This window comes from Aulostomus chinensis, chromosome 12, assembly GCF_037954235.1.
Source record: "Aulostomus chinensis isolate RoL2024-O1b breed Wild chromosome 12, RoL_Achi_v1.0, whole genome shotgun sequence".
Lineage (NCBI taxonomy): Eukaryota > Metazoa > Chordata > Actinopteri > Syngnathiformes > Aulostomidae > Aulostomus > Aulostomus chinensis.
In genome coordinates, this window is record NC_141331.1 from 22,891,446 (window position 1) to 22,918,548 (window position 27,103).

Below are 27,103 nucleotides of genomic sequence, written 5' to 3' on the forward strand. Positions count from 1 at the left end.
TTCAGTTCATCATTTTTAAATCAGACAAGCTTAACTTCATACTTTTTGTTTGTTTGACTGATTGTTTGTAATCTGGAAAATACATATTTCCCAGTCACTGATTAATGGAAAGGCACAAGGGATTTGTGTTGAGAAATGACAATGTCATAGATTTGACTCAATTTTTCTTTCCTTTTTGCACTATGATACTATGACTCAAATTGTAATTTTATTTTAAGATTTTACATTAAATTATTATATTTTTCAACTTGTGTGTTAAAGTTCCTGTTTTTCACTTAACTACATTTATAGAAATTATATCACACAATTGTTTGCATTTTGGGTTTTTGTCTTATTATCTTACGTATGCTCACATATTTCTCCTCTTGAATGTAAACAATTGTTACAGGTTTTGTATGACTCTGTTGTCATCTCATCACCATGTTGTAAATTCCATTCCAGTTCGATGTGGTGTGGGGAAAAGTGACCAAGTTACTATCATGCATCTTTTAATCCGCAGAGCTTCGGCAAGATTTTTTTCTTCCTCACGAAATATTAGGTATCATACCGTAAAGTTTCAAAAATCACATCCCCTTGCATGCATACTCCGGTACAGTAGGTGGCGATATGTACCCTAAAATGAATGGTTGAAAGCGCACCACAAAGTAAAAAGAAGAAGAAGTTTTAGTCGTCTGTATTTGGCGGCTAATGCCCTGAGCCCCACAAACAAACGGAGGGGATCCCGTTGTCGCTGAATTAAAATCAGTTTACATTAACTATTTGGGGGCTATTAGTTCCTACTAAATCAGCCTCAGAAGACGTCTCAAAATTAGTGAGTTAAAAAGTCAGTTAGCGTTGCTAGCCAGCCATATTAGTTCTCAACCTGCTTTCTGCCTCGCGTAACTTCCCACGATTGAAAACCGTAGAAAGAAAGTAACGAACCTGAGATGGACTTGCAGGGTAAGTCGGTATTTATTAATCCCTTATCGGTCGATGACTAATACTTAAAAGGCTCTGTAGTATTCTTAGAACTATTTTAATGTACCAACTCAATCAGCTAGCCGTCGCCGCTGTTTTTCACGACGCCAAAAGCTCCGAAACTGTCGAACAGTAGCAGCACATCACTTATTAGTGCGGTTCTAGTTCACGAGCCGATTTGGATCGACAAAGATGTAATTGAAGACCGAGGCTGAGATCTGGGGAATTTGGAGACCAAGTGAACACCTTGAACCCGTTGTGTTCCTTAAACCATTCTTGAAATGTTTTTGCAGTGTGGCAATGCAAGTTATTCTGATGAAAGAGGCCACTGCCATTAGAGAATATAGGTTAAAGGGGTATACTTGGTCTGAAGCATTGTTTAAGTAGGTGTTCTGTGTCAGAGTAACATCAATATGAATCTTAGGTTCTGAGGTTTCCCAACAGTGCATTTCCCAAAGCATCTCAATGCTTCTGGCAGCTTGCCTTCTTCCTATAGTGCATCCAGAATATGTTGCACCCACTGACTGGTGGCATTGCTTTTAGATGAATTGTGTTATGCTTGTCACCTCTCTGTGTTTATGATGTTATGGCTAATGTAGGCAGATTAAATGAGCACAATCAACTTCATCATTCAAGATATTTTAACCTTGTTGGTGCATTATCACGAAGATAACATGGAAGACATCCTTGAGCCTATTGTTCTTGCAAAGTACCACCAAACACTAGTTAATCAAATACCTCTGCCATGGCCTTCAGTGTACTCATTAGGGATGTAATGATTACCAGTAAAAATGATAAACCGCAGTAAAATGTCTGACGTTTAGTACTACCGTTTCAAATTTTAATTACCGTCAAACTGTGTTTGATTGCCGCAATCTGAAAAAAGCTCAGGGATACTGCTCGTTGTGTGAGAAGTGCAGCCACAGGCAGCCGATCGGACACAGGCGACCGTGACTGTGAGTGTGAATGGTTGTCTGTCCAGGGTGTACCCCGCCTCTCACCCGAAGGCTACTGGGATAGGCTTCAGCCCCCTCCCCTGTGACCCTTAACAGGATAAGCAGTAGAAAATGGATGGCTCATTAAGAATAAACCATGTATACATAAATCCAGAGACAAAGATGCATGTGTGATTCTGATCAAGATTTCCAAGTTCTGTCAGTGGATTTGCAGCAGTGTTTTATACAGAGAGGGGGTATCAAGCCCAGAGTCTCCCTCATGCTCTTAACAAACTCTGTCATTTGAGTGGGAGAAATGACTCAGCCAGGAACCAAAACAAAAGCAAACACAGAAAGATTAAGTTATTATAGTAGAGAAACTGCACAGATCAAACGCTTTACTAAGAGAATGTGAGACTGACACTTTTATTCACCCGAACTCCCAAGCTTCAACAAAGCTCCAATGACCAAGGAAAAATGAGGTAGGAGTCCCCCTGCTGCCCTCAAACCATAGCTGGGCTTTGCCAAGACGAGGACCATTTTTGCTGTAACACTTGCAACCTTAGAGGTTTGTTTACTAACAAAGTCTATACTTATACCAGTTACCTGAATTTTAATCCTACCCATATTGGGTCGCAACTACAGATGCACTGATCCATGGTTTTTAAGTTCTGATCAGATTCTTTCTGATATATTTTTTTTCCTTTCTAATCCAATTAAGATGCAAATCTACTGATGTTGATTCCAATTACAGGTTTGTTTGTTTTTTTTACATTTTCGCTATTATTGGAAATATTTTCAAAGGTGCGATGAACAACATTTATACCTTTCAATCAGTCGGTGTCACACTCTTGCCACAGTAATCTAGTCTGCTGGTTTCCAGGTTGACACAACAAACCACTTATGGTCAGAGATGGAATAGTGGTTGGATAGGCAATTCATGTGGTCTGTCTCAGATTTTTTGATGTTGCGCCATAGAAACCATAAACGCATGAACCTATAAAAGGATAGAGTAGCTAACTTATGTATGTGCTATTGTTAGTTAGCATATGTAAGCTTATCTGTCCAGCAGAAAAGGGACAACCTCAGCATGGCTTTTTCAGCCCCTTCTTGCCTTTTAACTTAAACCACCATAGAAATGCTGAACCAATACTGACCCTTATCCTGCTCCTTTGTTGGTTGGACAGTATTTGAGATGGGTAAATGTGAACTCTTACATTACTCAGCCATTTCTCCAGTTGTTTTGGTGTGGACAGTTTGTCAGCCAATTCAATGGAATGTAAATATACATGTTTTGGACCCAATAATTAAAAAAAAAATCAACAGTACATTATTTTTCAGGTAAATTTTGAGGAAAGGTGTGGAATGAAAGTCTAAAAGTTTTGTGGATGTATTTTTTCAATATTTGTGTTCTGAAAATATTTGTCTGTCATGTGTATAGTAGTTAAATACAAATTTGACTTACTAGATCCCATGACAAATCAATTTGCTATGTAAACAATAGGGCCCAGTCGATTAATCGGCTGCCGTTGTAATTGGTGGATTATAGCCTCAGAGCATAAAAGGTAATCAGCCAAAATTTGGCCGACCAATAACAATTTTAACACGTAATTTCCAGTAATATAGTGCTGTTAAATAAAAGTCAGAGCCACATGGCATGTTCGTAGGTGTCTGCAGTGTTTAGTGGACATGATGAGCAAATGTCTGTGCCTGAGTCCCATTTTATGTATCTGAGTGTGGTGACGTGAGTTCTGTGGATGACTTTATACTGTATTATATGTATATTTGTATTTTTTGACATTGTGAAGATGTTCTGGCAGATTTGTGACCAGTAATCGGCATTGGGACTGACCAGTAGGTTATTTCCCCGTTTTTGTATGGGAAGTGATATGGTGGTGTCTTGGTTTAGTAATAGTCTGTATAATTTGGATGTAGTTTCTTTGTGTTTTTTATCTCAAATAATTCTTCCGTCAGTACTGGAGGTTGTAGGTTGTTGTTAGTTATATTGATTTTGGCTTTGAGAGGGGAAAATACTGAAGATACTGGTCAGTCCCAATGCGTAGGTGTAAATCAGATTTAAAAATTAGATTAATTTATCATTATGGAAGATGTGGTGTAGGTGTGTGATTCCTTTTTCTTTCCAAATGACAGAATCTAGGGGTGAGTTTCTCTGTGTGAAGTCCAGGTTATTCCGAATAGGGGTGTATTTGCAGGGGGTTAAAGTGGATTTGAGGAGTTGTTGATTTTCCACCAAGCTGTCAGAGTTGTCCAAATTACTTTATTGTTGAATGCACTGTGATGCTATAACCTTGTGTTGAGAAATGGGAGGTCAGATATTAAGATGGGTTTCCATTGTGCATGTTCTAGTTCTTTCCATGAGTGAGGCTGTGTTGTGTGATTAATCCATTTATAAATATATTGTAACTGGTTGGCAAGAAAATAATGAAAATTGGGTGCCTCTAGACTGCCTGCTGTTTTACTTTTTTGTAATGTTGCAAGTTTGATCCTTGGTTTTTTATTTTTCCAATAGAATTTGTTTGTGATAGTGTCCAGTGATTGAAACCAGTTGATAGTAGGTTTGGTTGGGATCATTGTAAAAAGGTAATTGAATTTGGGTAATGTTGACATATTGACTGCGGCTATTTTACCAGTGAGAGAGAGTGGCAAGTTCATCCAAAGGTTGAAATCGTCTTCAATGGTTTTGAGCAGTGAAGTTTAATTTGAACAATTCTGACGGAAATGTTTATACCCAAGAATTTCATGTCACCAACAAGTAAGGGAGGGCATTCACGTGGGGATGCAGCTGTCCAGTTCCCCCCCCCCCCCCTCACTCAATGGCATGATGGTAAATTTTTTCTAATTTGAGTAATCTGATATTTTTGAGAACTGATTAATGAGGTTTGTGACCTTTTGCACCCGGAGCTTTACAACATTACGTCACCTAAGTACAGAGATCAGCGCAGTTCCTGGAGAGGGCGGTGAAATTTACCCAGCTGTGTGCGCCTCCAGATTTTGTCATGGATCCGGATACGGTGGCGTTAGGTTCAGATGGGCAGAGGTGGGTTTCTTGTAATAGACAAATATCTGTTTGCGATTTGGCTAAGTGATCAAGGACCTTGGTCCTGTGAGCTGATGCTGGACTATTCCAGCTAACAAACTTGATTTTACTTATTTCTTTTCTTAATTAAGTCAAAGAAGAATAAAGGATGATCCACACTTGAGTGATACTGATCCTTTATTTAAGTTATATTTCATTGTTATCCTTCGTGACACAAAAATAAACAGAAATATATTGGATATACATACACACAAAGACAGACAGACAGACAAACTGAAAACAAAGACAAACAGCCCGTGAGACACAGACTGACATACAAGGGGACAGACAAACAGAAACACAAACAGACTGACAGGTAAAGTAAAAAGGTGTGTGGGGTGGGAGTGCAGTTTATGTTTATGCGAGTTCATGTTTCGCAGAGGTAGTGGTTGTTCTGCCAGGTGGTCACAGTAAAGTTTCCCATCTATGTACAGTTTGTCCACAGGTATGACGGCGTATTTTCCTTCCTGAATGAGATGTTTGCAGATTGGGTACAGGAACTGTGAACTGACAGGCACTGTCTTGTATTTCCCTTGGGAACTGGTCGTTTGAACCAAAGCGAGTGCCTTTCAGCTCTTCGCCCAGAGTTTTAATAAATTTAGTCCTTAAAATGTTCAAATTTAGCCACAGTGGTCCTCGATCTGGTGCTGTCCGTCTTGAGATTGCCGATCTGGTGAACGTGATGTAAGGTGATTCGTGTGTTTTTTTCGAGGGGCAGATTGAGGTGTGTTTGGATGAAGTCCACAAGTGTTTTCTTCAGGATTTTTCTGTGTTTTCTGGTGTGCCTGAGAGCACCAGGTTATCGCGCATGCTGCGGCTTTGGAGATCCAGTATTGTTTCTGCTCTCTTTTCGTAATAGTAGTGTAATAGAGTGAATCCCCTACTACTCCTGCTGTTCCAATTCTTTGTCCAAATTGATTATTTTCCTTTTTTATCATTATATCTGTTCTTTTTTTCTTGGCAGAATGTTACATGGAGTTTTTACACGTGGTTTAGGTTATTTTGTTGCACCTCTCGCTTAGATATTATCAATGTTATCCTGTTACATCCCACGTCCTTTTTTAAAGTCGCAGTGACTAAATCCCTTCTCAAAAAAACAACTTTGGACCCAGAGGTTTTGGCCAATTATACACCAATATCAAATCTCATTTTCTCTCCAAAATTCTGTAGAAGGCGGTTGCTAAACTACTAGTGACTTTCTCCACAGTAACAGCTTACTAGAAGGTTTCCAATAAGGTTTCAGGATTCATCATAGCACAGAAACAGCACGAGTCCAGTGACCTCCTTCTATCATCAGATGAGGGACTCGTCTCTGTGCTGGTCTTATTAGATGTGAGTGCAGCTTTTGATACCATCGACCATCACATCCTATTACAGAGACTGGAATATGTCATTTCTATTAAAGGAACTGCACTAAATTGGTTTAGGTCATATTTACTCGGTCGATCTCAGTTCGGACTCGCCAACGATAACCCCTCTGAAACCACTACAGTCAGTTATGGTGTTCCACAAGTGTCTGTACTTGGACCAGTCCTCTTTACTAAGTACCTGCTTCCACTAGGTCACATAATAAGGAAACACTCAATTGATTCTGTTATGCAGATGATACACAGCTGTACTTATCAGTGCATCCACATGAAACAAATCAACTGACTAAACTTGCGGCCTGTCAACGGTAATAAAAACATGGATGAGCTACAACTTTCTTTTATTAAACTTTGACAAAACTGAAGTTACTGTGCTGGGCCCAAAATATCTTAGGAACACCTTGTCTAATGAGATAAGTACCCTGGATGGCATCACCCTGGCCCCCAGCACTACCGTAAGGAACCTAGGGACCTATCTTTGATGAGAATCTGTCCTTTAACTCCCATATTAAGTCAATCTCGAGGACTGTTTTCTACTCTATGTAACATTGCTAAGATCAGACATATCCTGTCTCAAAAAGATGCAGAAAAACTAGTTCATGCTTTTGTCACTTCCAGGGTAGAATACTGCAACTCCCTCCTATCAGGCTGCACCAATCAATTCCTAAAGACACTCCAGCTGGTCCAACCCACTGCTGACCGTGTGTTGACTAGAAGTGGACCATGTCTCTCCTATACTGGCTTCTCTGCACTGGCTCCCTGTCAAAATCAGAATAGAACTTAAAATTCTTCTTCTAACATGCAAAGTCCTCAACAATTAGGCACCTTCATATCTGACAGAGCTCATAGTCCCCTATTATTCAAGTAGAATCATTCGTTTCCAGGATGCAGGGTTACTTGTGGTTCGAGTTTCTAAAAGTAGAACACTCCTGTGGAACCGCCTCCCAGTTTCTGTCTGGGATGCAGACAACCCTCCCTATGTTTAGGAGCAGACCTTCCTTTTTGATAAATCTTATATTAGGTCTGGCTTCGGCTAGCCCTTATGCTGCTATAGGCTTGGACTGCTGGGGTTTGTCCCATGGTGCACGGGGGTTCTCTCTCCTCCTCTCTTTCCTCTCTGTCTTCCTAGGTGTTCTACATAAGCCATACTCGTATGTGTTACTAACTCATCTCTTCTCCGGAGCCTTTGGGCTCCCCACATCCCAGATCTTGGGTGCTGCTAGAGGATGCTAAAGACCTGAAGAGGCTCAAGCGGCCACCCGTAGCACCACCTGCTCATGTCCTCGTCTGTCCGTCAGTCTCATCCCTTTCTCTCCTTCTTGATTGCTGCCCCCCTCTTTCCTTCTGTATATCTGTCTTTCTCCATTATCTGTCTTTATCTCTGCCCCACTCTGCTGCTCTCTTTCCCCCCCAAACGGTCAAAGCAGAAGTCTCTCCCCATTGAGCTTGTATCTGCTCAACATTCCTGCCTGTTAAAAGGAAGGTTTTTGTCTCCGCTGTTACAGGATGTGCTTGCTCACAGAGAATTGTTGGGTGTAAATTCATTAGAGTGTGGTACTAGACATACTCTACTTGTAAAGTGTCATGAAATAACTTTTGTTGTGATTTGGCGCTTTACAAATGACATTGATTTGACTTGACTTATTTCTGATTATTGTCTGTATTTGTGTGTAGTTTTGTTTTTTCTTTATTTGTAAATCACCTGTTTATCCATGTACCTGTGATTTCACTTCCTGGCATTACCAATATAGGTTTCACCCGAGATTCATCTACTGATTTGCCACCTTGATGAAGGCAGTGATCCGCAGTGCGTTGGTGTATTTTTAAATTGTACCATGTATTAGCCACCTTTCATTAAAGGCTTTTAAACTTTTTTCACTTCGAGAGGGCTGTGGTCACCTACTTTTTTTTTTTTTTGCCCATAGAAAATTTGTTGACTGAGCTGAAAAGGCATGTGTAGGCCTGTCGCGATAATCAATAAATCGCCTCACTGCTCAGTAAATAAAAACAAGGTCTGTAATTTTGCCAGCCTCAATAATTGACATGTGCGTTTGTTTTCCTCCTCTTTCGCTACCAAACACACTGGATGAGAGAAGAGGTCTCACTCTGTGCATTTGTCTCAACATCTGGGTGCGTGGGCTCTATAGCTGAATGAACGGAGTGAGTGAACACTCCTGTCAGTCATTCAGTCTCTTTGTCCCTGGGGGGGGCGGGGGCTGCTGGCGTACACACACACAGACATACGGACACAGTGCCACAAGTGAGCGTTGTGAGTGAAAAGTGAGCAAATGCAATGAATGAAGAAATGACAGCGTTGGTGTCTAAGCCCAACGCAACAGCCCCAGTGTGGGAACATTTCGGTTTAAAAAAAAAATAAGAGGGGAGCCCATGAACACGAACGAGCCAATATGTCGCATTTGTTCGAAAGTAGTGGTGGCAAAGAAGGGGAATACGACGAACATGCATGCGCACCTCAAGCACAATCATCCCCTCCTGTTTTACCAACTGAGAAAAGTACCACCGGAGGTGCTGCGGAGCCATCGACCCGACAGGTACCGCTTACTGAAGCGTTTGGTAAACAAAGCAAATACAAACAAAACAGCGCAAAATGGTGCGCGCTCACAGACAGCGTCGTTCGCTACATTGCAAAAGAAATGCAACCGTTCTATACGGTCAAAAAGCCAGCATTACGAATTGCCTGGAAGACTTACATTTCACAAACAGAAATTCCTGGACTCTATAACAGAGTGAAAGAGGACGTACTGGACGACATCAAAAACATTGCATTTTACTCCGCCACCACAGATATGTGGTCCAGCTCAAACATGACCCCCTATATGAGTCTAACCATACACTACATAACTGCTGACTGGACCCTGTCCTTCAAGTGTTTAGAGACCAGGTATGTGCCTGAGAACCACACTGCTGACACCCTGGTAGAAAACCTTAAGTCTGCTTTAGCAGACTTGGGGACTGGATGAGAACTAGCTAGTCTGCATCACTACAGACAATGGTCCAAACATTGTGGCTGCAATAAGGAATCTAGGCTGGACATGGCTTGATTGCTTTGGGCACAACCTCCATCTTGCTGTGTCCCATGGTCTGGACAGCAACGAAGACCGGACAACCCATGCCATAGGCCTCTGCAGGAGTTTGGTGAACACATTTAACTTGAGTTGGATTAAGAAAAGAGACCTGAGGAAGGCACAGACTGAGGCCAATCTTCCACAACACAGTCTCATACTGGTGAGTGATTTAATTCATTATAGTTTTAATAAGGAACAGTGTGTGTGTGTGTCTTAATATAAATGGTAAATAGTGGGAATGGAAAAAGAAACTTGTTTGTTTAAAAATTTAGATATAGACCACTGAACAATAACAAATATTAACTCTTCTCCAGGATGTTGCAACACAGGGTACTAAACAGAAGATGGTAGAGAGGTTCCTGGAACAGCTGCCAGCCATAAGACATGTCCTAGTTGAGGACAGAAAACATGGCCACCTCAACCCAACCTGGCAGGATGTTTCCGTGCTGGAGTCCATCAATGCAGCTATGAAGCCACTGGCTGATTTCACTGACATCCTCTCAGGAGAAAAATATGTCAGTGTCCTCAGTAAAGCCTGTGCTGGAACTGATTAAAAGGTGGCCTTCTCAAGCCCTGATGACACTGAACTGACAGCCAATGTTAAAGAAAACATGCAGGGTATTGACTGAAAAATACAGTTCACCTGCAATCCAAGTCCTCCTAAGAAAGGCCACCATCTTGGATCCTAGGTATTGTGGCACCATGGAAGAGGAAGAGGCACTGGATGACATCAAACATCAGCTTGTGCTGCTGGACTTAAAAGAGCCCGAGGGAGGTGGAGAAGGTACTGGTGGTGTGAACTGCTGCTGGACAAAATGAGGATGAACTTCCTGCACCCACAGAGAAGAAAAGCCTGAGTGACCTTCTTCAAAACAGAAGAGCTCACTTCACAAGACAGGCCCAGGATGCAGTTCCAAAAAGAGTGCAGGCTGAAGCAGAGCTGACCAAAGTCCTCCAGGAAGATGTACTTGAAGCATCTTCTGATCCTTTAATGTGGTGGCGTGACAATCAGAGAAGATATCCACTGATGGCCAAGTTGGCACAAAAATACATGTGTATTTGTGCAACAAGCACCAGCTCTGAGAGAATGATTAGCATAGCTGGCAACATAGCAACTCCAGAGAGATCCTGCCTTAAACCAGACAAGATCGACATGTTGGTGTTCCTTTCTCAAAATATGCCAAACTAGAGATTTCCGTGTGGCCTATGGATAGCCTGCACTTTTTTGTTTCCATGTTGTTCTTTGTTTACCTGTTGAGGAATAACACCCAAGGCTAATTATTTATTGAAGTGCAATTTTGTTTACAGACTCGAGACTCAATCTTATTTATTGTATAGTTTTTTTTTCCTTACCAGAGACGAGGTCTATTTTTTTTATTGTTTTTAGTTGTGATTGTTGTTGATTTTTGATAAAACAGAATGTGAGTCCATTTTATTTTCATTGTTTTTTTTGTTGTTGTCTTGTTTGTTTATTATATTTGTTCATCTTATTTCAAAGTTCTTTATCTTAAGAAATTAAAAGTTTATCGCTTTTGACATGGTGTACTCGCATTATTATGCCATATTTTTTCATTATATATGATTTAAAAAAACGGTGTCAAAATCTTTTATCGGCAATAATTTGTAGCACAATTATTGTCCAGGAAAATTTGTTATCATGACAGGCCAAGGCATGTGTGATCAAGGAAGCCTTCAAACCTGAAGAAGTTGCAACAGTTCTGTCAGGAGGAATGGCCTAGAATGGGCCAAAATTCCAGCAAACTATTGTAAGAAGCTTGTGAAAAGACAGCCAAAATTTTTGATCAAAGTTATACAGTTTAAGGCAATGCCACCAAATACTAACAAATATATGTAAACTTCGGACTTTTAAGAAAGAAATAAAAAGTTCTCTAAAATAAAAACATTTCCCATTATTCTTGCATATTGCAAATACATATTTTTGATAATCCTAACTGACATACAACAGGAGAAACTTTGTTGGATTTAATGCCCTATTTTGTGAAACCAATTCAGCAAATAATACACACATGCACACTCTGTTAAGTGACACCCACTTCTGGTTTAAGTCCCACCCATTTATGGGTTAAGCCACACTCCTCCAGGTAGAGATATGGACACAGATAATGGTGTACTCGCTTATCCCAAGTGATGACACTGTGTCAACAAACAGAACACTGGGAGAGGCAAATGGACACCATTGGTGCTAATGGTGACAAACTAAAATAATAGCTGATCTTAAAATTTACAGAAAAAACAATGGTAAAATATCAAGGATATCCTCTATTTGCAGTATTGTGTAATTCATCACTTGATATTACCCACAAAACCACCTATTGTATCATCATTTGCTCAGTGAATGTTGACATCTTTGCTGCATTGGAAGAGACGGAGAACACGGGTAGGATGGATGGAGACCGAAGGGAAAGTGAAGGTGTGGCTCCTGCAACAAGTTGTTTCACTGTGCGTGCTGTACATTCAAAGGCTTCAGTAATCACACAGCACCCTCTTGCTTATTGACATCTCAAATGAAGGGATACTGTTCAAGAATTTCATAACACATTTAATAGTCTTCCTTTTTTTAGCCCCTCATGCTGCACATCATTGGAAAGCTGCGGTTCTTAAGAAATTTGTAAACCACTTCAAGATCCAACCACAACTGCACCTTTTGAATACACTATCAGTTAACTGAAAATTTAATAATAACTGCAACTCACCCTAGAGGTTGAAGAGTTCATTCTGATGTCATCAGCTCCCCCCAAACAGCCTTCTTACATTACCGAAGGTCCAAACAATGCATACAATTTCTAAAATTTAGGCCAATGCTTGTTATTATATCCATAAAATCCTGTTAAAGATGGAGGTGCATGCACAACGCAAGGCGCGATGTCTCTTCAGTTTTGACCATGAATAAGCACCTCACGGGGACTGTGAAGGATGGCTTGTTTTATGAAAAGGTCACGGAGCAGCTTGGTCAACGTGGCTGTCGCCAGATGAAAAAAACAGGTCACCAGCAAGTTGAAAAAATTACCACCAGATCTTTGACCACAACGGCCGCAGAGACAAATAGAGGTTGGACTGGGAACATTACGAGGTTTGCCAGACTGTGTCATGAGGCTAAATATGCTTCCGACGTATATGTTGTACGTCACACTTCACGCGCAAATTTGCGCTGCATGTCACATCATATGTTTACATCCACACAAGTGGTGGCTTTTTTGGAAAGAAGAATATCACACCTCCATTTCACACAGACAAGAAAGCAAAACACTGCCTCTACCTGGCCACAAATTTGGTGCATCCATAATCAAGTTCACTGATGACACCACATTGGTGGGCCCGATCAGAGAAGATGAAGAAATGGCATATAGGGATGAGGTTCAGCACAAAGCTATGTGGTGTAAGAACAGTAACCTGGCACTCAACACCCAGAAGACCAAGGAGATCATTGTGGACTTGGACAGCCAAGAGCAAGGCACACACCGTTGATGTGGAGCCTGTGTCTAGCTTTAATTTTCTTGGTCCCCCAACCCCTCCATTCTGGTGAAGAAAGTGCAGCTGCACCTTCACGTCCTACGGGCCCTTAAGAAGGTACACCTATGACTGAGGATTCCATCTGATTTCTACTGCTGCATGATTGAGAGTATACTCACAAACTTCATCTCTGTATGGTATAGCAACTGCAACATTGCTGACTGTATAGCACTACAAAGAATAGTGAAATCTGCCCAAAGGACCTACTGGCTTACAGCTTTCCCCATCCTCAACACATACCTTAAATGCTGCACAAACAAAGCCAGAGTCATTGTCAACGATGCCACCCACCTAAACCATGAACTTTTCAACCTCTTCCCGTCTGGCAGGTGATACAGGAGCCTGTGCTCCCACATCAGCAGGCTCAGGTACAGCTTCTTTCCAGAGGCTCTAACACTGCTGAAAAAAACTCACCTCCTGTCTAGCTCTATTTCACTCCTGCACTCCTTACCTGTTTACATTTGCACTGCACTATTTACCTTTGTACATTTACTCCTGTACTAGGTCCTAGGTCCCTGGTCTCAGGGAAGGTATAGCTGTGGGCTGCAGCATTGAACTGAGAAGGAGCATTGTAATACTGAATTATGTGGCCATTTGTCAGCATATAACTACAATATAAAGTTGGACTTTATATTGAACCTTGCTGTACACTAAAGGTAATGTGAGTTGCGGAAGATGAGTAGGCTCTTCCCAAAAGGTACACTATCCTTCACTGAAATTTCTCAAAAGGTGTAGTTAAAAGCTAAAGGTTTTGTTGAAACCATTTTTTTTAACTTTTTGGTAAAATGGTGTTTGAGAAAACAACCTAAAATTATGAAGAACACAACTTACATTTCTTTAAGAGTAGATGGACCACAGCTTTTGTAAAAGTGAAAGGAAAGATGGCATTTGCTCAGGAGTTGTTGAAAATTGATAAAATACTTGGTTTTATTGTGTCGATAAATCAGAAATTGGGTGGGAATGATATCAAGGTTGTATGTAGGTTGCTATTGTGAGGTATGTCAGATAAAAGGAGAGAAATATCACCGCAAACCTCCAAAAATAACTGGTTGTTCATATTGGCGTGTAAAATATGACATGGATAGGAAATTTGTTGATGTATTATTAAATTTCAGCAAATCACTCTCGCCCCAGAATTTTATTCAGAGGTAATAAGTTCTGTTATCACCTCTGGACCTTGGAGATTTTACTGATGCTTTGATACTTCTGATGCACATCTTTTGACACTGGTTTACACTTTTGCAAGTAGTCCAACAAATGAAGAACTTATTCTCTTGTTTCTTGTTTGTATTTAAAGTAAGGGACATATGACCAGTTGTTACATTCTCAAACTAGTCTAAATCAGTTGGCCTGTCTTTCAGTGGGGGCTGAGCCAATGACCTTGGGCTCTCCCACCTCTCCGAAGCCCACATCCGGGGCTCAGTTTCTCCCTGGCTTCCTGATGGGTGACCTGCCTGCACCAGCTAGCCCACAACCTCGCCCGTTCAGCCTCACCACTCCCATCCTTGAGAGCACAGGTGCACTTAAGGGTAAGTAAAAAGACAGGCCCTCAAATCACCTGATAACCTTGTGCTGTTACAGTTACTTTGAGTATTTTCATATGTCCTGTTTATTCTGCAACATATGTATCTCAGGAGGAGGAGGCACTGCTCCACAGCCTGTTGTTCCAACTCCCAAGGATAAAAGCGGAGCCCCACCTGTTCGTAGCATCCATGATGACCTTGTCACCATAGCAACACCCCTCACTACACGCAGGCAGGCAAGTTGATAAGAAGTGGCTGATTGATGGAGATAGCTTAATTGCCTTTTTTTGAAGGCCAATGAAGTTTGTACTGAATTTTTTTTTTTAATTGTCCATGTACAGACTCTTCCTGTCATGCAGTCTCCTCTGTCTGCACATCAAGCCTCAACTCCTGGAACAGGTACACAAACACACTGATAGAATGAGAGCTGAATGTCTGTGTGTCTTTTAATTGACTAACTAAAAGTCCATGTCAAACTTTGAGTTTGCATTACTGGTACCCTGGGGGTAGAGCAGGCCCTGCTTCAAGGTCAGTCATTCTAAGATGACAGAATGACATTGCACTATGATTGTGTGTAGTATGGCATGTGCAATGTTTGTACATTATCACATACTTGTGATAAAAGCTTTGAAACATGACAACTGTTCAGTCAGTCACAATGACTGAGACAAATAACAAATCAATGAATGTGCCATCAAAATCATTCTTGTAGGCTCGCTCAGGTGGTCGAGTGGTTAGAGCGTATGTCACACGCGCAGCCGATCCTGGTATGAATCTCGGCCGGAGGTCCTTTGCTGCATGTCATACCTCCCTCGTTCCCCCTTGTTTCTGGTAAATAAAATTCTGGTACTGGTAAATAATGTCAAAAAATTTCTTTAAAAAAAAAATCACTCTTGTTGATGCTAATGTGAAGAAAGACATCCATGTCAAACAGGAGCTAGGACACAAGGCGATGCACTGTTCACATGCTGCTCAGTCAGATGAAGCTGAGCGCCAGCTACTGTTTGTAGGTTGCATTTTGACTGGTTTGCATCCTGATAAAACTCAGTATGTCAAATTCTTATGAAAATAATAATGAGAGCTGCCCAGATGATATAGCCGCCAGAATGACTCTGATGCTTTGTGACATCATCTGTATCATCATCAATGTCAGAGCTCAAATTTAGATAGCTGATAGCTCAAGGTCAGATAGCTGGATAGGATTGATACCTCATCATCTGGGTCATTATTGAAGTCAGAGGTTAAAGCTAGGTCCTGGGATCAAAGGCAGGAGTCTGAGGCCAAAGCCAGAGATTAGTTCAAGAGGTTAATATTATTAATATATTATATTAATATATATTATATATATATAATAGGTTAATATCACACACTCAAGACATCTCAAACAGTGGGGACTGCTGCTAGTTAGTAATGAGTGTATACTGGCTGATACACTTAAGTCAAATCTATTTGGAGTCCTGATGTAAACCCATGCCCTAAATTTGGAAGAACTTTGACACCTGGATCTTATCTTACATTAATCTCACTAATGCGTTCCTGCAGTGCATTTTTTGGAAGAGACCAAAGGTATGGTAAAAGATAGTCCTGATGACTTACCCACTCAAACCTGATATGTTTTAATGCAGTTGGTAACATGTGTTTTCCAGGAAATTTATAGTTTGTGCTTTGTACAAATCCCCACAACAAATTCTCTGGTACATGGATGTCTACGTAGACAGTACATACAACCCCTGATGCAGTATGCGTCATGTGGACCATGACCCCTTGCATATTCATGGCAATGGAAAGTTTAGTGTGAAATTTTTAGTTATGGTAAAGACATCAGGTCAAGAATTCAATGTCTTGTTCAAAGACACTTTGGCATGGCCTCTGCAGGAACCAGGGGTTGAAGTGGGTCCCTTATGATGTGTAGATGAGTTGCTCCACTTCCTGAGCCATAGCCTCGCTAAAGTACATATAACAGGACTATTACAAATGGTGGAACTCTGGTTTCTTGTAATTGTTGTAGTAGTAGTATAGTTCTTGTCTTTCTGCACATATCTCAGGTCACACAAGTGGGAATGATCTTATTACTACTGTTACTTAGTCCGTGCTACTGACACCTCACCTATGTTCACCTATCCATCTCCCTCTTTTTGTCCGCCTGTCTGTCGACAGCTGTGCAGCAGGGGTGCCTGTCTCCAGCTCAGGTGGATCCTTTCTACAGCCAAGGAGAGGCTCTCTCTGCAGATGATCAGCTAGACCAGACCTGGGTAACTGTGTTTGGGTAATTATTGGTTTAACGCCAGCCCTTTAACAGCTGTGATCTTTAAGTGAGTGAGTTAGTTGAAAGTTAAAATGCACCTGTGCAACATCTAGAATGGAGTCTTCTCAAATGTTCACTGAGGCCGAAAAAGCAGCATTCATGTTTTTCTCAAATGTATGTGTCTCCTAAGAGTGGGACATTGTTTTTCTTTTTTATGTTGAGTTTTACATCTGCTAGACTTCACAAGCTGACAAACTTTAACTAGCAGAACTGACGTTTGTAATGTACCACTCTCATACGAGCCCGACACTACACCCTAGTGGTAATTACAGTTTACAATTATGCTCTTTGGGACACGTGTTCAAAGCCAGGTTATTGGGTTAATCTGATTTATAATCATATAATGCTTTGCATGTGTCACAACATGATACTTTCTCAGCCTCCATTACAAAATTAAGAATTGGATTAAATTAATCAGACTCCAGAAGATGATTTGCCATACGCACAGCTTTCTGTGCAGTGGAGGCCATTAAAAACACCCATGAGGACAGAAAGGCATGAAGTGTTTTTTTTTGTTAGGAGTAGAGTTTTTGTCCCCTGAAAGTAACAAGGTGAGGACTTAGCTGGAAGACAGTCTGCTGCTGTTGCTTCCACGCTTGCTGGTGTGCCACAGAGATGCTCTGTTACTCAGCTATTCCCCACAGCATCACATTGCACCTCCCGCTGAGACCCCAGCTCTGCTATGTCTTGTGAGTGCTGCCTGTTTAATGGCAATTACGTGCCCATATCCCTCACCTTCTCCTGAGATTGTAATTTGTTAAAGAAGGGTTAGCTGATATATTGGACCCAGTGGTGTGTTTGCCATCATTCAGCCTCCTACAGTACTTGGGGTAAAAATGTTTATTAAAAGGCTCTGAAAATGAGTGACAAATTTTGCTCTAACATTGCATTTGAAACATCTTCAGCTGAACCATGGTATGTGTTCTGCTGGTACAATACTCCTCAGAGACTAATATTACTGAACCACCACAGAAAACATATTACGTTAGTATGAAAGGACAAACTCATCTATGCAACAACTTCTCCACATTTTGGTTATCTGACCAGACATCATGTTATATACCAGGTTTCTTGTTTTACTCAATTTTCCATTGACATTGCTTTACTATTGACCGTCCATGGAATATTTGTGGATTAACTTTGTGTGTGTGTGTGTGTGTGTGTGTGTGTGTGTGTGTTAGTTTTCCTCCAGCTTCAGCCTCCTACATTCTCCTGCAGTTCGCTCAGTATGGAAACATTCTCAAACATATGGTGAGACGCACTCGTCTGGATGAGTGGAATTCAGAAAATGAATCTAATGTAATGCCATAAAATGATAAAGGAATGTCATTTTACTGTATAACAAAAGTGGTTGATTTTCTGTCTGACACTAACTCCTCTTATCATGCCTTGCTGCCCATCAGTCACATAACTCCCCCCACCCCTAGGGTGACTGGATTGTAAATCGGAAAAGTGGTCAACAATGTTTCCTATGCTTGCTCCTTTAGAATAGATTATACTGGACTATCCATTCTGAAAGTCAAATCAGTTTTATTTGTATAGTGCCAAACACCAGCAAAAACTCTCATTTCACTTTGCAAGTAGAGCAGGTCTAGCACCGCACTACTTCAGTTAGTTTACATCCAACAGATCTCTATGAGCAAGCACATCTTGTGACAGCAATGATGAAAACCTTCCTTTTAACAGGCAGGAACATCAAAAAGACCCATACTCAATAGGAACAGTCATCTGCTTGACCAGTTGGGGGAACGAGAGCAGGAAAATAAGGGCAGAGACAAAAATAAATAAAGGATAGAGAAAAGAAAAAAGGGGGACAGAGACGAAGAGGGGGGAAGGTGAACAAGACCTAAGGAGAAACAACAATTACCAACAACAGCAGAAATAATGGTAAACTAGCTACTAGTATTGAAATACTGCATAAGCAGTCAATGTCAGTGCAATATAAGCATTGAGGTGCTAACAAATAAAATACAATCACAATGCTGATGTCAATGTTAGTACACTATAGAGATACTAATACAGGCTACAAGCCCGATTCCAATGAAGTTAAGATGTGTAAAAGGTAAATAAAAGAAAATACAATGATTTCAAATCCTTTTCAACCTATTATCAATTGAACACACAAGATATTTTGTGTTCAAATTGATAAACTTCATTCTTTTTTGTAAAATTCAGTCATTTTGAATTTGTTGCCTGCAACACGTTCCAAAAAGCTGGGACAGTGGCAACAAAAGACTGGGAAAGCTGAGGAATGCTAAAAAAAAAAAAACCTTTTTGGAACATTCCACATGTGAACAGGTTATTTGGAAACAGGTGAGTGTCATGATTGGGTATAAAAGGGGCATCTGAAAGGCTCAGTCATCCACAAGCAAGAATGGGGCAAAGTTTACCACTTTGTGAACAACTGTGTGAGCAAATAGTCCAACAGTTAAAGAACAATTTTTCTTGCAGTACAATTACAAGGAATTTAGGGATTTCATCATCCATGATATTATCAAAAGTTTCAGAGAATCCGGAGAAATCTCTGCACACTATCGGCAAGGCTGAAAACCAACATCGGATGCCCGTGACCTTTGATTGCTCAGGTGGCACTGCTTTAAAAACCAACAACATTGTGTAAAGGATGTTGCCACATGAACTCAGGAACACTTAAGAAAACCATTGTCAGTTAACACAGTTCATTGCTACATCTACAAGTATGAGTTAGAAGTCTACCATGCAAAGCGAAAGCCATGTGTCAACAACACCCAGAAACGTCGCCGGCATCTCGAGGCCCAAGCTCATCTGAGATGAACTGATGCGAAGTGGAAAAGTGTGCTGTGGTTTGACAAGTCCACATTTAAAATTGTTTGTGGAAATTATTGACGACTTGTTCTCCAGGTTGGGCCATCCACTGTGCCACCCTCAACTGAATATACTTTTAAAATTATTTGCAAATCATTGTATTCTGTTTTTATTTTCGTTTTACTCAACATCCCAACGTCATTGGAATTGGGGTTGTACTAGTACGCATTCTCATGCTGATGCCAAGGTTGGCTGGTTGATCTTCAGGGTTTAGCCTCCTTTAACAGTTGCATCAGTCAGGGATCTAGGAAGTGGAAAAGCACCAAAGTGAGAGGAGGAGCGAAATGCTCAGTGTATAATGGGAGAACCCCCAGCAGCCCAAGCCTATAGCAGCATATATAAGGGCTAGCCTAAGCCAGCCCTAACTGTAAGCTTGATCCAAAAAGAAGGTTTTAAGTCCTCTTAAAACCTAGAGAGGTTGTTTGCATCCCAGACCAAAACTGGGAGACTTTTCCACAGGAGACGAGCCTGATGACTGAAGGTTCAGGCTCCCATTCTGTTTTTGGAATCTAGGAGTCCAGGAACCACAAGTAATTTGCATCCTGGGAGCAAAGGGTTCTTTCTGGATAGTAGGGAACTATGAGCTTGGTCGGATATAAGTGTGCCTGATTGTTGAGGGGTTTGAATGTTAAGTTTTGATGGAGAGGAGTTTGAAAGTGACTCCCCATTCAGCCTGTCACTGAAAAAATATGGTCAACCTCACTGATTTCACCTTCCATCCAAACCTTTGTCCAGTTTGTCTGAATAGCATAAATAAATATACTATGCGTTGTTTAGTTTTTGTTTTTCCTGTGAATGTAAATATTCTGGTCCTGTTTTAGTCTTCAAATCAGTGACTGAAATAGATTGTTGTACTGCTCCAACACTTATTACAAGCCACTTCTCACAAGGAGCAAAGATATGCCATTATTTGAAGCTGATGGTGTTCTAATACTATGATCATGATGTGAAAATCAATTTATAATCTAATCTCAAAATAGTACACTTATTTCTACTCTTAGTTTACCAGTAAACTATTAATTTACCTTTGAATGATTAATTTGCAAAGGACAATGCAAAATTATTGAAAAAGAAATTAAGCCAGAACTAGAAAAATGTTCCATCTGGAGAGTTTGTCCTATCAATTTTGTAACATAAGTTTTTGATTTTAGTGTGCATGTCCAACGTTTGCAAACTTTTGTAACTGCACATGTGAAAACAACTCCCCGAATGCTTAATGTAATCCCTTAAGAAACTCCAAAAAAATACAATACAATGAATAAAATCCAAAGAAAAGGGGAAGGCCGCTTAATTCCATTGTTTAGGGAGATGGAATATGAAACTTGTACTGGCTACCTTAAAACCTGCAGTTAAATCAGTGAATACATTTTGTGTCACACAAAACATGTAAATTGACTCATTTTACTGTCAGTTTGATTCAAGATTTTTTTTGTCATTTCCTCATACACTGTACATAGGAATGAAATTTTGTTTCTCTCAGCTCTGTTTTTCTGGTGTAAAATAGATCTAAAATGTGGAATAAAAATAGAGCATACTTGTGATTGAATGCGATTCATGAGATTGAATTTTATACATAGTAAAGTTAAGGCGCAGTTGGTGTTCATAGTGTTGGTGGTAGGGAGTGTTTAAGGTGCATTTGGTGTTCAGAATGTTTGTGGTGGGAGTCAGTGAAGATTTTTCAACTGATCTTCAGCTTCAGAGCGTTGAGGATTTTGACAGCTTCGGGGAAGAAGCTGTCACAAAATCTGTCTGTGCTTCTTCTGATGATGTAGAGTTGTCTGCCTGATGGCAGGGGAGTGACCATGTTGTGGGAGGGGTCCTTTATGATGGCAGAGGCTTTGCGTCTCTGGAAAATGTCCTGTATGTGGGAGAGGGGGATGGATCCTCTCAGCTGTCTTCACCATGTGTTACAGGGTGTGTCATTTTGCTGCCGTGCAGTTCCCAAACTACACTGTGATGCCACTGGTCAGGACGCTTTCAATAGTGTCTCTGTAGAATGTGGTGAGCATGGGTGGGGACTGGCTGGCTCTCTTTGATCTCCACAGGAAGTGAAGGTGTTGTTGTGCCTTATTTGCCAAGGTGGTGGTGTTGAGGGACCAGGTGAGGTCATTGGCAATGGTCATTCCCAGGAACCTGGTTTTGTTGACTCTCGTCACCACGGATCCCTCGATGAGCAGTGGTGGGTGGTCAGCTGATGTCCTTCTTAAATCCACAACCATCTCTTTTGTTTTTTCCACATTAAGAGACAAGTTGTTGCAGTGGCTTCATCATTGTTGCTGATGAGGCCCACAACTGTTGTGTCATCAGCAAACTTGATAATAATGTTGGATCCTGACTTGGCAGAGCATTCGTAGGTGAGTAGAGTGAACAGCAGGGGGCTGGGCATGCAGCCCTGGGGGGAACCTGTGCTCAGCATAATAGTTTGTGATTTTCTGCAATCTATCCGATAACACTCTTTGTAGGTGTTGTTGGGAAGTCTAGGATCCAGTTGTAGAGTGAAATGGTAAAACCAAGTACATGGGGTTTGAGAGCCAGTTTTTTGGGGGGGGTGATTGTTGAATGCTGAGCTGAAGTCGACGAACAGCATTCTAATGTATTTGTCTTTAATGTCCACACGAGAGAGGGCTAAGAGCAGGGTGTGGGAGATGGCATCTTCAGTGAAGCAGTTGGGATGATACACAAACTGTAGGGGTGGAGATGGTGGATTTGACGTGTCTCATGACTAACCGCTTGAAGCACTTCATTATGACTGACGTCAGTACCACAGGGGAGTAGTCATTGAGAAAGGGATGGTGGTAGATTTTTTTTTAAGCTTGAATGGACAACAGCCTGGCTAGGAGAGATTTTAAAGAAGTCTGAGGACATCAGTGAACTGGGTTGCAGTCTCCAAGCACTATCCCCAGGATGCGGTCTGGGCCAGCAGATTTCTGAGTTAAATCTGGATGAAGTCTTTCTCATGTCAGCAGTGTCCAGACAAAGTACCTGATCTCCAGGTAGGGTGGTGTTTTCCTAGCTGGCATATTGTTTGCTGCTTCAAATCATGCATAGAAGTCATTGTGTCTGTCAGGGAGGCAAGTGTCACTGTTGCAGGCCTGATGTGTGGACTTGGAATCAGTGATGGCCTGAATGCCCTGCCATATGCACCTGGAGTCCCTAGTATCACAGAAGTAGCTTCTGATTTTCTATGTATGCTGATACTTGGATTTCCTGATGGCTGTCCGACGCCTGGCTTTGGCCGAACTGATGGCCACCTCATCTTGTGTTTTAAAGGTGGCATTCCATCCATTTACTATGTTGACAGACATGTCATGTCAGAGTCTGTGTGCTCCTCCACACAGATGGGCTGTAGGTTGCTGCCTCCCCAAATATATTCCAGTCCATGCACTCAAAACAGTCCTGGAGGGATCCTGTGGCTCATTCTGGCCAGGTCCTGATGGTCCTGTGCTCAGGCCTGGGGTGTCTCAGCAGGGGGTCTGTATGCTGGAATTAGCAGTATGGTGAGGTGATCTGATTGTCCAAGGTGGGGGCAGGGGAAAGTTTTATACGCTCTCCGGACATTTGTGTAGACCAGGTCTAACAAAAGTTCACGGGTTGGAAAAAAACTTTGGTTCAACAGTCTTGAAGTTTGCATGGTTAAAAGCCCTGACGACAATGAAAAAGCATCCGGGTGGGCCATTTGCTGCTCGCAAGTAGCAGGGTGTGCAGTTCCCACAACGCCCCTGTTTTGTTGAATAAAGAAGCAGTCTGGTTCAATAAACTTGCTTTAACTAAACAATATCAATCAGGTACATGCTGTTCTATCAATCTAGTGATCTTCTGTGTTTCTCATGCTCCCGGTCTCTCTCTTAGTCTTGCCACTTTAGTATACGTTCTTCTAAATCTCGCAATATATTCAGCTATACTACGTTCCTCCTCTTGTTGGAATTGACGTCCGACAAAATGTGAAAGGGCTTTAAACATCACATTGTATCATTTATAGTTATCACGTTGAAGTGCATGTCTAACAATGAACTATATGCGTATTCTAACACCATCAGTCTTTTACATATCAAATGAATTATTTCATTTTTTACATTTTCTTTAGATATCTATGACACCTGTCTATCTTGCCATTAGAATTCGGATAGTATGGCTATGCTCTAATGTGTTTAATACTACATGATTTCAGATATGACTCAAAAATCTGTAAGCGCTTATAGTGGGTATCCAAATCTCTCGTACTCGTTGACCCCTGATTCTGGTAGGGGAAGGCATGATAATGAATCTACCACATTGGATTTTCTCACAATCTGTTCTATATTGCTGTCGTATGCTTGTTGTCTCAAGCCTAGCCTCTGTGTACAGGACTGCCCTCTGCCCTGAGTTTTACCAGGGGTAACAGGGTCTCTGTCTGGAATGCTGTCATGCAGCCATTGTTCTGTGACAATGAGCGCACAGCAGTTCCTGGTCTCAGGATGAGTGGTCTGCTCAGGTCACAGATGGTCCAGTTTGTTGTTGAGTGAGTGGACGTTGGCAAGAAAAGGTGACGGTAACGTCGGGCGGCTGGGATTAGCCTTTAGCCTGGCGTGGATCCCAGACCACTTTCCGTGTTTCTGTTGCCTCTCACAGAACTTCGTCACCTCCTCACCTGTGGGGTGTGGTAGGATGGCATCTGACCATTTGGATTCATTTAGTCCAATAACATCTCGAAAGTCTGCCCACGATTGATTTATTGATCCAGAGGGGAAGTGGAGAACTAACCGGATGTAGCCTGCTCAGCCAGCACGTCTGCTCATGCTCTCTCATGACGAAGAGGTGTTACACTCATTCATCCCTATTTGCTAACATTTGAAACTCACTGGTGAACTATGAATGTTTAAGTGCTGGGAAAGTTAACAAGTAAAGTAAGCACTGCTGCCAGTGGCCATTTTTAGTATGCCAGTTTTTAGAAAATGACTGGAGGGTTAGTGTGACTAAACATTTTCCATGTGGCCACCAGTTTGTTTAACTTTTGTGACTGACAGCCTTTGTTTACTCTCAACCATATGTCATTCATATTTTCACGAGGTTGTCAATGTGTATATGGGCTGCAAACAAGGTGAAATATCTAAAATGCAGGTCCTGTAGTCCATCTTCTGTTGGGGATGGGAGAGACAATTTCACCTCAGCCTCGTATTGCCAAAAGGCCACACAACCTTTAAATGAGCTCATTTTTAAAATATACCTGATGATTGGTAAAGCCATTCAAAAACAAAAATAGTGGTCTTCAAAACAGTTATCAGTCATTGTTTTAACTCAATAGCCTTGTTGGTATTCTTTACTTGCAAACACACAAGAGATTTTAGATTTGTTTGTCCTGTTTGTAGATGCACTGACATGTAGATGATGTACTGTATTGACAGATGGTGTCTCCTGGTAATTGGATGCATCTTCAGTACCAGTCCAGGCTGCAGGCAAGGAAAGCTCTGTCAAAAGATGGAAAAGTGTTTGGAGATGCCATCATGGTCGGTGTAAAACCCTGCATAGACAAGGTGTGTTACCTGATTACCTGCCTCCACTTTTCTGTCATCTGATTGGTCCTTCACAGCAGGGGATACTGAGCCCAATCTTAAGCCTAAACCAAGTCATGCTTGTTGCTCCTCATCAGAATGTGATGGACAGCAGCGAAGCCATTTCCTCTCCTCTCTTCTCCTCCACCCTACCGTCCACTCCTCGCTCCACTATTAGATCACTCAGCACCAGCTACAGAAGCTCTGGGAGCGACTACCAGGTAACTTCTGTACCAAGGGTTCTGTTTGGGTCTACTTGAAAACATGTTTGATTGATGGAATAAACTTGTCTCTCTCTTTAGGTGGTAACAGACAGACAGACACCCAGAAAGGATGACAGCTTTGTTTCTAAAGCAATGGAGTACATGTTTGGCTGGTGACATCACATTAGGCATTATGGATTACCAGACAGATGGGCAAACTGACTCCCTCGACTATGCATGTGTGGGTTAGGGTTTGAGTGAGAGAAAATGTCCGAGTGGATATGTATGTTTGAGGAGATTTTAGTTTTCTCTTGTTTTTCCACCTATTTTTTCAGTTTTGTGACAATAAATTTTGGAATTGGATTCAGTGATGGTCCTTCATTCATTGTTCTGTAGGCAGCCACATGATGGAGCTGTCCAACTATAAATGTGATTGCGTAACACTAGGTTTCATTGCAACATTTTGATCCTAAGTTTCTGATATTTTCAAGTTATCAGAAGTATGAGTTTAACACAAAAAATAGACAGCTCACTCAAGCCATTAGACTATTTACACACAATTACCAAGATATGGGGCAAAATGAAAAGAATAAGGATATCTGTGTTCTTGTGCAGCATTTTTCCAGAAATGTCAGAGGATTTCTTTGTGGATTTGTGGAGGACCAACAGGAATCTGAAATTGTAGATATGCTCAAAAAGAAGGTTGTGCTCTGTCACTCTTTTGAACACAGGAGTATTGCCTGACTTCTGTTGGTTCCCATGTTTGCCTTACTCTACCTGACTCCTTATGTCAGCTGCACTTCAGAGACCCCATACAATGCAGCATGAACATAAAAAGTTTTCCTCCTAAATTTTCTTTCTAGAATAATCTTGAGTATTTAAAAATGTGGGGTTTTTTTTGTTTTTTGCTTAAGATATCTACAGCAATACTATTTGATAATAGTACTTGTCGTAGTCGTACTGGTACTGTTGGATGATACTAAGTTTTAGCATCTTTCATTCAAAAAATGCAGCTCATAGGGGTTTACAGAAAAGAGAACAATGAAAACATTTAAAGACCATAAAATCATGTTTACAGAGAATATTGAAACAAGAATAGAACCAGAATGCAAATCATAAGACAGAATTGTCAGCAAATGCAAAAATATGAAATATTTTAAGAGTGCAGCAGACAGGCCAATGCAAAACTGGGTAAAAGCTACAGTAAAGAAATACATTTACAGTTTTCTTTTGAAAATATCTAAGAATCCTGCTTCCCTGTTATTTGCTGATACTGTGTTCCTTAGTTCTGGGTGTACTTCACCAAAGCTACTTTACTAATCTTCAGAATAGTTTCAGTGTTGTGGTACCTTCAAAAGCCTGATTGCAACTCTATGATGTTTTTTTGCTTTTAGAAAGGAATTTTGTTAGATCTGCACACCTTGCTGGTGTAGTATTTGCTCTTTCCCATAGATGGCGCCAACCTCAGGGGATGCCAGCCTGTGCCTCCACACCTGCTTCTCATCACCGCTGTCACACCTGCTCTCCATCACGATCAACAACCTTTATAAGGATGGCATCGTACCTCCCCTGGCTGTCAGATTGTTGGCCTTCATACCCGGTTTTTGGATCCTTGCGTGCTCATCATTTCTCGTTTAGTGGTATTTTGCCTGTTTGGTTTTTTAGACTTTGTCAGGACGGTTATTTAATTACCAACCTTAGTTTCTGTTTTTCCCCCCGAGGCTTCC

The 27,103-nt window shown here is 41.2% G+C and overlaps 1 protein-coding gene across 1 annotated transcript; it reads left to right on the forward strand.

Moving 5' to 3' along the window:
- Window positions 1-652: 652 nt before the first annotated feature.
- Window positions 653-25,748, forward strand: nup35 (nucleoporin 35). Its single transcript, XM_086220818.1, has 9 exons — window positions 653-939; window positions 14,335-14,502; window positions 14,608-14,732; window positions 14,838-14,895; window positions 16,654-16,762; window positions 17,983-18,052; window positions 25,027-25,155; window positions 25,272-25,394; window positions 25,476-25,748. Exons 1-9 carry the CDS (start codon window positions 927-929, stop codon window positions 25,551-25,553), a joined length of 873 nt encoding a protein of 290 aa, XP_086076944.1. The 5' UTR covers window positions 653-926; the 3' UTR covers window positions 25,554-25,748.
- Window positions 25,749-27,103: the final 1,355 nt, after the last annotated feature.

What these genes read in the sequence shown, in the direction of transcription:
- nup35 (XM_086220818.1), top strand. An exon ending in AGCCTCAACTCCTGGAACAG is followed by an intron (nt 14,896 to 16,653) that starts GTACACAAACAC and finishes GTCTGTCGACAG; the next exon opens with CTGTGCAGCAGGGGTGCCTG. An exon ending in ACCTGGGTAACTGTGTTTGG is followed by an intron (nt 16,763 to 17,982) that starts GTAATTATTGGT and finishes TGTGTGTGTTAG; the next exon opens with TTTTCCTCCAGCTTCAGCCT.